This window comes from Pogoniulus pusillus, chromosome 27, assembly GCF_015220805.1.
Source record: "Pogoniulus pusillus isolate bPogPus1 chromosome 27, bPogPus1.pri, whole genome shotgun sequence".
Classification (NCBI taxonomy): domain Eukaryota; kingdom Metazoa; phylum Chordata; class Aves; order Piciformes; family Lybiidae; genus Pogoniulus; species Pogoniulus pusillus.
The window spans coordinates 12007704-12021752 of NC_087290.1; the positions used below are offsets into that span (position 1 = coordinate 12007704).

General features: G+C 44.3%; 1 protein-coding gene across 4 annotated transcripts in view; it reads left to right on the forward strand.

Moving 5' to 3' along the window:
- The first annotated feature begins 795 nt into the window (after positions 1-795).
- The window catches only part of USP32 (ubiquitin specific peptidase 32), an 83591-nt gene continuing 70337 nt past the window's right edge, over positions 796-14049 (forward strand). For 3 of the 4 annotated variants that reach the window (XM_064165875.1, XM_064165876.1, XM_064165878.1), the window contains exon 1: positions 796-924. In XM_064165875.1, coding sequence (XP_064021945.1) covers positions 867-924 — 58 coding nt within the window. In that variant the 5' untranslated portion in view covers positions 796-866. Of the gene's footprint in view, positions 925-11408; positions 11478-14049 lie in introns of those variants that run through there. The other variant, XM_064165877.1, reaches the window with a different exon arrangement.

Here is a 14049-nt window from a genome sequence, read left to right on the forward strand (position 1 = left end):
GGGTATGTTAGCAGGCTTAATGTTGTACCATTTGGGAAATCCTGCCCTTCCGTGCAGGTATTGGACTGAACGACAACAGCAAACGTGCTGAGGAGCGGCGAAGGACAGAGAGTTATTTGTGATACTCTCACAACTCAGGCCGCGTTAACGGCACTTCAAGGCAACAGGAACATCCCACTGTCACCCCGAGCCTGCATCTCCCTGGAGGATTTTCAGAGTCACGGTCTCCTGTGAAGTATGAGGGGGGAAATCAAAGACCGAGACACAGCGCCCGTAGGCAGGGCTGCGACAGTCTCCGAGGCTTGCAGCTTTCTCCTCTCTGCCCCGTGTGACACGGCTGGCTAGGCGCGTAACGGCCCCGAGGCAGAGCTGAAGATGCCAACCCAGCTGCACAAACCCTTTGAGTCGAGCCCCGTCCCGTCCCGTCCCGTCCCGTCCCGTCCCCGGCCCGGTGAGCCTCGCTCCCGTCCCGCTGCTGCCGGGGCAGGAGGCGGCGCCTTTAAGGGCAGCGACCGGCGGGAGGAGGAGGGCACCGCCGCGTCACGTGACGGGGCGCTCCCCTGCGGCGGGAGGGGGAGGGAGGGGGGCGAAGGGGCGCGAGGCGCGCGTGCCGCCCGTTAGGAGGAGCCGGGAGGGGAGGGGGCGGGGCAGGGCATCACGTGACACAGCGGGCGGGCTGCTCACGTGACCCGCCATGGAGGCGGCGGCGGGGAGGGCGCGCGGCCGCCTCCTCCCCCCGGCCGGGCCGGCCCGCCCCGCCCCCCCCCGCCCGCGCCCTGCGCTCCGGAGTCCTTAGCGGCGCAGCCCGGGCTCCGCGGCGTCGAGCCGGCCGGCGGAGGACGAGAGGCCATGGACTGAGGAGCATCATGGGCGCCAAGGAGTCCCGCATCGGTTTCCTCAGCTACGACGAGGCCCTGCGAAGGGGTGAGGGAGGAGAAGGAGGCGCGCTGGCGGGCCTGCCGGGGCGGCTGCGGGAGGGGGCCACTCCGCTCTGCCCCCCTGTCAGCGGGCGGCGCGCTGAGGCGGTGTCTGGTGGCTTCTCGCACCACCATGACAGACCCCGGCGCGGAGGCACTTGCGCCGTTCCTCTACCTCGAGCTCCTTCCCCGCCCCCTTCCTCTCCTTCCTCCCCCCCCGCCCTTTATTTATTTATATATTTATCTGTCTATCTCCCCTGTCCTAATGATGGGGCCTGGGCAACAGCCATGGGGAGGATCTCCTCTCCTGGCTGCCCCCGTACGTTGGCAGCAGCCCCCGGTGGCCCTTGGCGGTGCCGTCCCGCTCCTGCCGCTCAGTCCCGCAAGCCAGGCGGGGAGGGAAGGGGAGGGCGGCGAGGGGCAGAGGCACCCGGCGGGCGCGGATGCCGCCAGACCCTCCCGCTGTCTCGCAGCACTCGGCCTTTCCTTTGCCTGTCGCTTGCCGGCTCTCTCCGAGTCCGGCTTTGGGAAATGGGCCGTGCCGATGTGACAGGACCGGCCGCGCCGCTCCTCTCCCCGCGCTGTCAGCTCCCGGCTGTCTCTTGCCCACCGGCTCCGCATGTTTACTTGCTGCTGTCGGCGATAGTGAGCACGCATCTGCATCTCTGGGTTGAAAGATGGATGTGCCTTGTGTGGTTTATTATCTGTGCTGCTGGTTTAGTCCGTTTGTAGATATCTCCTGGAGAATTTAAAGAGGAACTAGCAAAGGGAAAACATAAACAAGCTCAGTACTGAGCACTTGCAGCTGCAGGGCTCCAAGGCGACAGGCAAGCTACACCCTGCCAGCTACCTTGCTCTAGAACTGATATCCAAGTCCAAGGACAAAGAGGGACAGTAATTTTCAACAGTATATTGTTTGCAGAGGGGATAGTTTTCTATATTTGCTGCCCTATGGTGCATTCCTGTGACGTAGTACCAACAGTTAAAGCAGCTCACCTGTGTAATGTTTAAAGCATTGATAAGATTCTTAAGCTCAAACCAATACATGGCTGCCCTCCTTCTTTCTGCTTCCATCTGAGAGGCACGTAAGGTTTGATAAGGGAAAGCTGGGAGGAGACACTGTTAACTGAAGGGGAAACAAATGAATGTGAAAGGGGATCTTTGTTAAATATTTTCAATTTTTTATTGTTTTTGTGCTGGAGCCTCTGAGGAACGCTGTGTCAGGTAGGAAATGGAGCAACATACTCTCAAGCAGAAGAAACAAGCATGAGACTCAAACTCACTTTCCTTACAGATTTTAAACGTAGCAGCCTGGAAGGATTTCACCGTTGGTGGAAGTATAGGAAATCTTTAAAGGTGCTGGTGTATGTGTTTTCAGAGGAGCAGGAGTCATAAATGGAGCTTGGTAGATGTGTGAAGTTGAATCTAACAGGAGGTGTTTGGAATAAGCTCTTTGGTGGAAAATAGATTTGTTTGCTTAAGATACACATTCCCAAATATCATCAATAAGGTAATCCGAGTGCCTTGGGTGTTAAAGTTAGGTTTAAACTCGTGTGCTCCTTTTAAAATCTCAGAACTTAACCTGGATGTGTCACGGTTAGAGGTTTGCTTGACGTAAAACTAAGATGGGCTTTTAAGAAAGTGATGCAAAATGATTTCTTGCAGAGCGAATGCAGTATTTTCCTTTGATGTTATTCTACCCCTGCGAGGCATTTAATATTGCTTTTCTAAGGACAGAAAGGTTGTTTTAGGCTCACTCATATGTGTCGATGTTTTGCTAAATAGCTGTATTGTTTACTTAACCAGTGAATCATTGTATGGATAAAACAGGCTAGTTGTCAAAACATTATTTGTTGGGCCCTCCCTACTTGCACAGAGCCATACTGGTGCTTGTGACATTTCTCTGGGTCAAACAGCGATCGTGGATCAACATAAACATTACAAAAAGAAAGCCAAATATATTTATTAGGCATTAGGAGGAAATTCTTCCCCATGAGGCTGGTGAGGCAGTGGAATAGGTTGTCCAGAGAAGGCGTGGAAGCTCCAAGCCTGGAATTGTTCAGAGGGAGGTTGGATGAGGCCTTGAGCAGCCTGGTCTAGTAGGTGTCCATGCCCATGGCAGGGGTTTGGAACTAGATGATCTTTAGAGTCCTTTACAACCCAAACCATGCTGTGATTTATGTCCAGTTAGATTTGGTCATAACATTGTGTCCTGGTTGTTAAATGTTTTGTATTAGGTGATATTGAGCAAATTCTTCAACTGTGAATTCTTCATACATAATCAATAGTGGTTAATTGTACTTGCAGAAGGCAGTAATCATTCAGGATGTTGTGGTTGTGTTTTTGAGACTGTGGTTTTAATTTCACTTGTTCAGAATATCCAGAAAAATGCAGTGAGTGCTGCTGGTTCTAGAGGCTTCAGAAAATGAGGCTGACTTTTATGTCGTGAGCAGCTGCAATCTTATTTACTGCACTTCCATTTTGGGGAGTAACCAAAGGTTGTGAAGGTGAGGAGAGTTTTTGTGGTTAAACACTCACAATATAAATAACTATAGCTAAAATGTAACTTCCCTTCAAGGAGATGAAAATGTGAGAGCTGGCTGGTGTTAATAGCCTTTTTCACCCTTGAGCATGAGATAGCACTGCACTTATTATTATTTTTTCTTCCTCCTGGTTGGCACAGGCAGCTGCCTGTGCTGTGTCTGGTGTGTCTGTGATGGGCATAATAAAGTTGTTTTGTGTCCATCCACCAGTGCTGGTAACACTGAGTCTTGTTAGTCTCCCTTTTATCTCTCGTGCCCTGTGAAATCTGTTTCTGGTGGTTTAGTTTGGGAGTAACAGATGCTATTTATATTGCTAAATAATCATCTTACTTTTAGTAGCCAAAGGCACTACTTTGCTGCTGTGGGTAGAGGTATGGGCTCTGAACTTGTGGTGAGGGCTCTTCCTGACTCCATAGACCTTCTTCTGAGGATGCCTTCTTTCTAAGGTGGTGAAATTCATGGGCAGGTCATTATAGGTGAAGCAAAAGATGTGCTTAATTCCAAACCGGGTGTGAGATTGTTGACTGCTTCGTTCAACTAAGTTTGTGATTGCATAAACTGGCAGCATAGCTTCAGTCTGCTACTCTGTTTTCTCAGCCCTAAGCATGAAGTGCAGCTTTCTTCCTGGGGTGGTGCCTCAGTTCAGGAAGGCTTCCCTAGCCTGGTCAGTCTCTCGTTTTGGTTTGGTGCCTTTTCCATCCTGTGCCTGATTTTTGACTCCTCTACTTCCATTCTGTTCATCAGGCTGCCTGACTGCTTCCTCTGCCCAGGTTAGACCTTGCCTCATGCCAAGGAGGTTCTCCTCTGAAGTCTGCCTTGTCTGTCACCCCTTCTGCTGGCAGCCTTGACACCCAGTCCCTTCAGGACTGTCTTTGGGCCAGTGAACCTTTATAAAAGACAGAACGTTTTCTTATTCTTGTGTTAGCTCCAGCACAGCAGCTCTTGCACTCTGCCATGTTGTGTATAGAATACTTTAATGCAGATTCCCCTGGAAAGAGGTGACTGTGGTGTTGGAGAGCAGTCTCTTTCAGATCCCTAAGGACTGTATTTGCCAGTGACTGTTAATATATCCTGCTCAGTGTAAATTGATGAAGCTGTTTGAGAATGAGGAGATTATAGAATCTATAGTCAAAGTTTCTATGACTGCTGCTTAGAGCAGGTCGTGCTAACTCAGGCCATTTCCAGTTTAGATATGCTGAATATTTGGTCAAGTAACCACTTACACAAAAGAAATGTCCAGCAGATCAAGGGAGGTTCTCCTCCCCCTCTACTCTGCCCTGGTGAGACCTCATCTTGAGTACTGTGTTCAGTTTTGGGCTTCCCAGTTGAAGAGGGACAGGGATCTGCTGGAGAAGGTCCAGCAGAGGGCTAGGAGGATGAGTAGGGGACTGAGGATGAGTCAGGGGAGGATGAGTAGGAGAGGCTGAGGGATCTGGGGCTGTTTAGTCTGGAGAAGACTGAGAGGGAATCTAATAAATGTTAATAAATATCTGAGGGCTGGGGGTGGGGAGGACAGGCTCTGCTCACTTGCTGCCTGGGATAGGACAAGGAGCAATGGATGGAAGCTGCAGCACAGGAGGTTCCAGCTCAGCACAAGGGGGAACTTCTTTCCTGGAAGGGTCCCAGAGCACTGGCACAGGCTGCCCAGAGAGGTTATGGAGTCTCCTTCTGTGGAGCCTTTCAAGGCCTGTCTGGATATGTTCCTGTGTGACCTGTGCTTGATTGTATGGTTCTGCTCTGGCAGTGCGGTTGGACTTGATCTCTTTGGGTCCCTTCCAACCCCTGACATCCTGTGAATCATCATGGATCTGTCACATTTGTGCCAGAGAGGAGGGCAGGGTTTTCTTTCTTCTTAAAGCAAGGGGAAAATTCTGTTGCTTCTATGCTGGGATGGAAGAAGACGGAACTGCCACAACATTGGCATGTCATTTAGTGTACTGTTTGGAGACACGAGTGGCTGCTGATAGATTTCCTTGCTTGTGTTTTGGTTTGTGCACAGTGACCCCTGAGGAAAAGAGCAGAAAGAAAAAGGCCCAAGTAGTGCCATCTTTCAGCAATGTGCATGCAGTTAAATCACCAGCTAATGCTGAGGCAAGACTTGCAGGTGTTTCAATTTCACATGTTTTTGTTTCTGGAGAGGTCAGGAAATAACAGGTTTTGAAGGCAATTTTCTTCCTTGTTTGTGTTACCTTCAAGATGCCACCAACTGCAGAGCAAGAAGCCTGTCAAATCCATGGAAACTCTTTACTCCACTACAGGCCTGGTTTGTATTCTCCCCAGTGCTGAGTGATGATATGTGATGGGCAGAAGATAAATCTTGCTAATGACCTTTTGTGTCTTGTTTGCATTTGAAAAATAGCTACACTTGTTTTATTTAAATCAAGGCATATCTATCAGGTGTCCAGTCATTAACATCCTCCAGTGTACAGATGTAATAAATCTGACAAAAGGATGATGGAAAACTTGTGCAAATATCTGATCATCTATTTGAGGTTGTCTTGATCTCATCCTGGTGACAAAAATCCATGGACTCAGTCTTTGAGCCTATCACAGACTACTTTTTATTACTCTACACTATAAAATGAACCTTTAATATTCCAGAGACATTTTTTAGGAAAAAAAAAAGTTCAGGGAACCATTTTAGTGGTTTATTCTCTCCTTTTTATGTCCCACAAAAGTAGTTGTGCTACTTTCTTTCTCTCATATCTGAAAAACAGTGCTTGAACAGCATAGGTAGGTGAATGTTCTTTAGGATATGCTGTTTTCTAGGGGTATAAACCTGTGTCCTTCTGTTTCAGGAGCTTTGAGTATTCAGATGCATGTGATGAAAATGCCTGGATCTCTCAGATCTCTCCCAGCCTTTTATTTTTAGCTGTCAGAATGAATAGGATCCACTGTTGAGACAGTCTAGATTATAGAGTGAGACTTGTTCTGTCAGCCAGTATTTGATGGCTTTAGGGCTCTGTCATATGATGAAAGCAGGTATGAATGCAGAGCTTCACACTTCCTGTTTATAAATCTGGAGAGCTGCAAGGAGCTGCTCAAATTCACAGAGCAGTAATTATTTCACAACTTTGGCATTCATTTCTGCTGCTTGTTTTGGGAGGATACCTCAGCACTCTGCTGAACATGTTCTACAAAGCACAAGTGGCTTAGGGAGTGCTACTTAAACTTCCAGGAACTGATGAAAAGAGGCTACTATTAGAAGAGAGCTTATTTATCTGTAGTCTTTTATCTGCTGAGTTACAGTGACTGCTTTCTCTTACTTCAGGTTCCTAGTTTAGAGAAGTGTACTCAGTGGTTTTCAACCTCTACTTACTTTTAACTGTCCAAGTTATTTCCTATTGGAAATGAGGAACATTTGTATAGTGAACTTAAGTCTACTAACAGTAAGTTTCCTTTCCTGAGATGTCTTTTGTGGTCTTCAGAAACTCTTGATGAAATACCAGTTGAAAACTTTCGAATTGGAGGCAGATGTTCTCTTCTGCTTAGGCTTCTGTGAGTGCTGTGGTTCTGAGGGAGTTGATCACATAGCTTTTAGTAGGCTTTTAGTAATTCTTAGATGGGTCCCAAACACGGCATCGAGTAAGTGCTCAAGTGCTGGGTGTGCACACAGTGATGTTAGGCTGATAAAAGAGGATTTAACAATGTAGGCATTTCATAAACAAGAAACAATTGAGCATCGTAACCCAAAAAACCCTCAGAACCTTAAAATGAAATTCAGTAAATGCTTGGAGCCTTCTGGTTTCTCCTTTCAGCAGGTGAATTTTGTCTCTAGTAGTAGCCTCATACTATTAGATGGATTTTTTGTGTCCTGTCAGTGTGTCACTGGAGATTCAAATCAAGAGGGACAGGAAAGCTGCCAGATGAATGTCGATAGATAATATCATTCCAGCCATGGTGGCTGGAAGTTAAAGGATGAGCTGCACAGATCCTCATTTAGGTTGTAACAAGCTGTTTAACATCCAAAAAGTAGACTGTCAGGCTAATAGATATGTAATGTATTTTCTTACATTGATGTAGAATGAAATTGAGTACCCCAAATGTTTGTTTTATAGATTATCTGCCTATATATCTCATAGCCCATGTAACTGTTGCTTGTTCTGCTTTATTTCTTGTGCTTTAATCAATGAAATCAGTTATTTTCACAGTCACCTCTTCCTAATCAGTGTCTAGTTTTCCCTCCTTTAACAGCAAGTCTCTCTTTTCTTTTTTAAATGTATATGCCCAGAGGAAGTTGTTGAACTTTTATCCTTAGAAGTGTTCTAGACCTCCTTGGACAGAGTCCTGACAAGCTGGTTTGAGTCCAATGTTGACCCAGTTTCAAGCAGAAGGTTGGACTAGGTGACCTCATGAGATACTTTCTAACCTGGTACACTCTGAGAAATATTTCTGTTAATCTTGAGTTTTGTAAAGCCTTGTTTTTGTGAAGTGCAGCATCAGGGTCCTAAATCTGCCTGACAGTGTCCTACAGAGAAAATCAAATAAGGCAAAAATAGAAACCAGGAAGCTTTTCAAAATGTTGTGAAGCTTCTCTAATGAAATGTGAAAGGAAAGAGAAAACAGAGGGGGCTTCTTGAGTCCTGTTGTACTTGACCTGTAACACTGTCAGGCTTTCTAGCTGCTGGCATGGTGGGAAAAATGAGTAAAACAACCCTCACCCCCTTTCTCCTGCTCAAAGGGAAGCCAGCCTACTGTCTCATTTCATAAAATAAGCAAGGTATTCAGTCCTTTAGTGCTCAAAAAAATGAAATCACATTGACCAAATGAGCCTGTGAAGGGATGACAAGCTCTGTGAGAATAAAAGAACACAGCCTTAGCAAGTAATGTGTTTAGGTGAGGCATGATGCTTCTATTTAGTTCTATAAATTAAGATTATTGTCCAGCTGCTGCTTCATGGTGGGACTGATGATGGGGTTTCTGTATTTGACAAAACCAGATGTTACTAATGCCTGTCGTTTGAAAAAAATGATAGAATATCCTCTGAAAATGGAGTGCATTTTTGAATAGGTTGTGAATTCATACATTCATTCTGAAGGATTTGGTATATGGGGAGTGTCAGGCAGATCTAATGAGTTGTATGTCCTTGAGCTCTTACTGCGGCGTCTAACTGTGGCTAAAATCATCCTCTTTTTTCCGGTCCAAGAAGAGATTCAAAATGCAGTGAGCATCCAGAAAACAAATAGAGGGCTTAGAACAAGTGTTGCTTTTTCAAAGGCCAGAGTTGTTTCAGCTCACTGACAAGTTACTGCAAGGACTATTGTAAACCAGGGCTACTCAGCTGGGCTTTTTAGGGCATCCTAAAAGAAGGTAACTTAACTGCAATCTATTAAGTCTAGAGATTTGCTCAGTGAGGAGCTGTACATCAATATGAGTCCACCTGGGCCAGATGGGTGCAGGCTGGTTGCAGTGCCAATGGCTGGAGTGCACTAAGAGATGTATGATGCCTCACATGAAACCATACAAAGTTAGGTAATTACAGACACCTATGAAGCGAAGTTGTGCTCTGAGTAGAAGTGTGAGGTTTTCTGCCCATCCTTGTCTGATTAAGTCTTTGCCTTTGCAATGAGTGTGGTGTTTGCTGTCCAAATTGCACCCCAGGAGCTGAACTGTTTGGTGATAACTTACAGAGTTCTTTTAAGTGTGGGACTTGGTTTTCAGTGAAGGCAACTCAGAGCACATGTTATTTGATTTCAGCTGGCCAACCTCTCTTTAGGGAAGCTGCATTTGTGTGTTGACTGCTAGCTGGGCTCTTCAAGGAGCACCCAGTGAGATGGAATACGTGCTAAGATCTGCAAGTTCTGCATAAGTGTTTTCAGAACTGCATGTTGCAATCTGGTCTTCAGGATTCCTAATAAAACTGATAATTTCCTACTTACAAGTTCTGAAAGAAAAGTTCTGAAGGTTGAGTCTAAATAAGACATAATTGTAAAATGTATCAAACCCAAATGAATTTATTGTATTGCTTGCAGCAGTTGCTTTTCCGTTAGGTTACACTTAGTCTGAATTATTGTTGCAGTCCACGTGATGTTTGCAGTACTGAAGAACTCCAAAAAGCATCTTTTAACGTTTAATTTTCATATGAAAAGGGCATTTACATATGGAGACAATGAAGCCTTTGGGCAAAGATGAATGTGGAGGAAAAAACAAAATCCATTAAGGTAGATTCTGCCTGAGAGTTAGAAAGAGTTTTATTCACACAATTTTGAATGCTGTATTATTGCTAGCACTTACTGGAGCAAAACCACTCTGCTTGCCTAAAGAGCAGCAACATCCTGATGCACCTTTTCTTTTGTCGTTTCTTCAGGGACATCTTACTTTGTTAGTGATGATTATGTCTGTGTAGCTTCAATGCTTTCAGCTTAGCTGTCTGATAATACTCAGCATTTCTTTATTACATAATGAATTTTAACACTTCCTGAGAATTGGTTAGGTTGTATATTTTATGAGCTGACGTAGCCATAGGTGGGACATTTTTGAGAAGAGTTCATCTCTTTTCACTGCAGTTTTATTAAACTGTTGTGAAAGCTTCTGGATTTCTGATTCCTAGTGGGGTAAGCTGGGTTCCAGTCTTGCTTTGAAGCAAAATGTCTGTGTGTAGTTTTTGTAGTGCTGCAGCAAATTGGTTTAAAAACTGGTGCACATTAGAATCAGTTGAAGGATTCTTCAAGTCGTTCATTATGGTGACAATAAAACATCCTTCACTGTTTTAGTGTAATAGTGATATATAGCTGAGTTCTGGGAGGTAGAGGAGTGTGTTTCTTGGTTAAAAAAGCAAATACTATCACTTTATTTTAAAAACATGCTGACATATGCACAAGGCCTTTATTTGAGCCTGAGGATGTGCCTGAGAAGAGCTTGTGCAGATGCTAATCACAAGGCAGTGCCTAGTGACCAGGGGTTTATTCTGTGCATTGCTTTATGTAAAAATGCTGAAAGCACTGAAAGGGTTCCCTGAATCATTCCTTCCACTCAAGTGATTAGCTGTCACAGGTAGGGTGACTTGATGTATCAAGTGACATTCCTCATCTCTAGGATGTTTGAATCCTCCTCTCCCTTCTCCTTTTAGCCTATCACACCACCTAACAAGCATCTTGTGTCACAGGGAGCTGTGCTGATGAGGCTAACAACTCATTGTGCTTTCCATGTGGTGTGTTTGGGGCAAAATAATCTCTGTCCTGGAATGCTGTTCATGAGCCACACAGGTTAATGTGTTCAGCAGTGCATTAAAGGGCAAACCATCCAGATTTTCTGGGACAAGGATGCTGTTCAGACTAACAGGAGAGCTCCTTACTCATGATGGGTGACTGGACAGACTGAGGGCATGGGTGGTACACATTGCCATAGACCGCAGTTTTGATTTGTAGAGTGGTTTCAAGCAGTCAGACTTTCTGTACCTTAAAAAGAGATTTCTGTTCTCTTTTAGTTGAGTTCTCTGCAAGTTCGTGTCATGAGCTGCAGAGAAAGGCAGTGGAGAACAGGTGAGGCAGCCACACCAGTCACCAGTGCCATACATCCTTCTGAATACCAGACACAAAGGGAAGGTGAAGCTCTGTTTCCCAGTGTCTTGTGTAACACTTACTTTGGTGCTTTTTACTTGTTTTTGATGTCTAAATCCTTTGAAACTGTTTTGCAAAGTTTGGAGTCTGAATTGGACCCAGAAGTTATGAGAGGCAATGTCACCACGCCAGAGTAAGAGATAATTGCATTCTGTGTGAAAATACATTCCTCACCCTTTAAAAATCAAACCTATCACAAGCCCTTTTGAATTCTTCCTCACAAGCTGTGGGTTTTATTCATATCATATCTGCCTTTTTGTTGGCTGATCTCTCAGCTGTCATCCACTCATACAATTTAACTTCATGTTAAGTATTGAATCTAGAATGTCTGCTTATGTTTCTTTTGTGTCTTGAATTGATATTCCTTATCTTAATTTACAGTGAGAATGGAAGTGCTCAGGTTTTGTCCTGTGGCAGACTGCTTTGGCAGCAATTCCTGAGCTGAAATACTTTAACAGGTATAATCTCCTGTCTCAGTGCAGCTCTACAGATGAACACAAGGCTGGCTTTGGTGGATTTTGTGACAGTTGTTCTAAAGGGTCAATTTTCACAGATTGGAAGGGACCCTCGAAGGTCATCTTGTCCCTTCTGACTGGAGGGGGATTGGACATCTCCAACGGGATCAAGCTGCCCAGGACCACCACGTTAGTTTGAGAATTTTGTTCTTTTAAAATTCTGAAACCTTGAATGAAAAAGAAAAGAGTGGAAGAAACTCAGAAACCTGAACAGGAAGCGCCAGATTTACTAAGTCTCTGGATGGGAAGAAAAAGAACTGAAAGTATTGGGATAGTAATTATGAGAACTTCAGTTTTGCAGATTAAATTTGTTCTAAAAATGAATTTGAATGTGGCATCATGAATCTATTTTGAGCTGAAGTAGCACTTCTTTTCAATCCGTGGTTCTAGCTGTTAGGTGTTAGCCAGAAACAGAATCTTATTCCGTGCTGGAAATTTCCTTGTCTTGCACAGACGATTTTTATCACCTTTCCCCTGACAAGCAAAGACGGTTAAATCCTGGATTTTAGGTTAAAAATGAGAAAAAGTGGATTTGCAATTAAGCACCGTTGCTTTTTTAAACAAAGAAAAAGCAGCAGCTAGTGCAGTCTGCTCTGTGTTCTGTGAGGATGCTAACCAGGGTTGCAATCAGTGGGAAAGGAATAGAGGACCTTGTTGGGCCTTGTTTCCCACTCTTGCAGCTAACAACAGGGTTTTTCTTTTCTTTGAGAATTAGAATTAATTTGCACACACACCCCCCCACACACTTAAGTTCTCCCTTATTTTTGGTGTGTTACTTGCAATTCAGTGTTGTCTTCTAATCACCTTGTTTAATGAATAGTTGTGTGAACTACTCTTGGTCTTTAAATGATGAGTAGGTTACAATTTAGATAGGTTAAAGAGGAAGGAGCCATAATCTGTACTAATTCTGGTGTGCAACACTGGCTAAGGATCTGCAGAGGCTAGAGAATTACAAGAATAGAGGTTGAAAAGCAGAATATATAAAGTATTTGATAAGTATCTCTTCACATAAAGTGTTCATAATTTATTATGTAAATGTGCAGCTTCCAATAGAAATTTTTAATGTCCTTGGGGATGACTTGGGAGCTTTTTCAGGGATTCAGGGAAAGATTCCCACTGCTGACACCATTCAGGGCATTGTAGCTCCTTGGTGTGAAGTCGTTCTAATGCTTTTTCTGTTTTTGTGCTTCTCTTCTGTGAAACAATGGCCAATGTGTTTATGTGAAGCTCTGAAATTTGAGTCATCACAGCCATCTGAACTGGGGCAGTAAATCTACTGGAAGGTGGTTTCCCATCCCATGGTGTCTCTAAATAGGCTGTTTCATTCTTCTGCATGTGACCTCGGGAACAACATACATCTAATGATGAGTATTTTGAACAGGGCTACAGGAGATGCAGGAGTGGGAATGGAGTTTAGAAGCAGTGATGCTAATTATTTGCTATTGTCTGTTGTAAACCATCTCAGATTCAGTTCTTGGTGTTCTACCAAACGTGCAGTGGGTTCCCAGAACTAACTACATCTAAGTTTTTCTTTTACTGCTCAGCTATGTGTGCTACCTCTGTAATTCTGCTTCCGTGTTTCAGTCATTCACACACTGCGTAGCAAAAGTGTTCTTGTGTATTTATAACAGTGGAACAGAAGAGGGATATTTGTGACCTGCCAATAGGATTGTTCACTTTGCACCTGAATTTCAGGTTCTCTTTTAGACAAGTGTTATCTTCAGGAGTTGAAAGGCTCAAAATGCAGAGCCTTTCACTGGCCATCAGCTCTATGGGGTAAAGTGTTTGTGCCAGAACAATGACTTCCAAGTGGATAATGCTTTTACTTTAACTTTAGAAATTAAGATTCATCAGCATGTAACTGTCTGAATATTTCATTAATTTTCAGTGGTTATTGTATGTGAGTATTTCACTCAGCTAGATTTGGCTCTTTTAGCTGCCAGGGACTACCACTTGAGTAAATACTTAACCAAAAACTACACCAGCAGTTGCAAAGTCAAACTCCTTGCCTTTAGTCCTCACTGAGGGCTGCCTTTCCTATGCAGAAGTTGCAGGTTATGTTTAACTTTCAGGCTTACATATTTTTAAATTGAAGAACAGCTCCTAGTACAGCTGCATTTAGTGTTGCCACTGTTGGCAGAGAGGATATGAAATACTCATTCCAGTGCAGTTTATTTCGTGGCATGGTCCTTGTGTGGTGTCTGCATTTACATAGCTGGCATTTGCCTTTGCTGTTCTTTTTAATAGGCTGCTTATTTCTTAGAAATGAGGTATATAATGTAATTTGCTGTAGCTTAACAAGCATAAATGTATAGATGATTCTCATGGTGGTCATAAAGAGGAAGCAGCTTTTCTGAGCAGTGAGAGAAGCTGTTCTGCTCACCTGTGACCATGCGTCCTGTGTGATTATCAGGAAAGCTGGTGAAGGGACAGCTCAGAAGAGCAGTTTTGTTTCATAATCCAAAGCAAACTAAACACTCACTTTAAATCCTGGCAAGATTGAGAGTTCAAACCA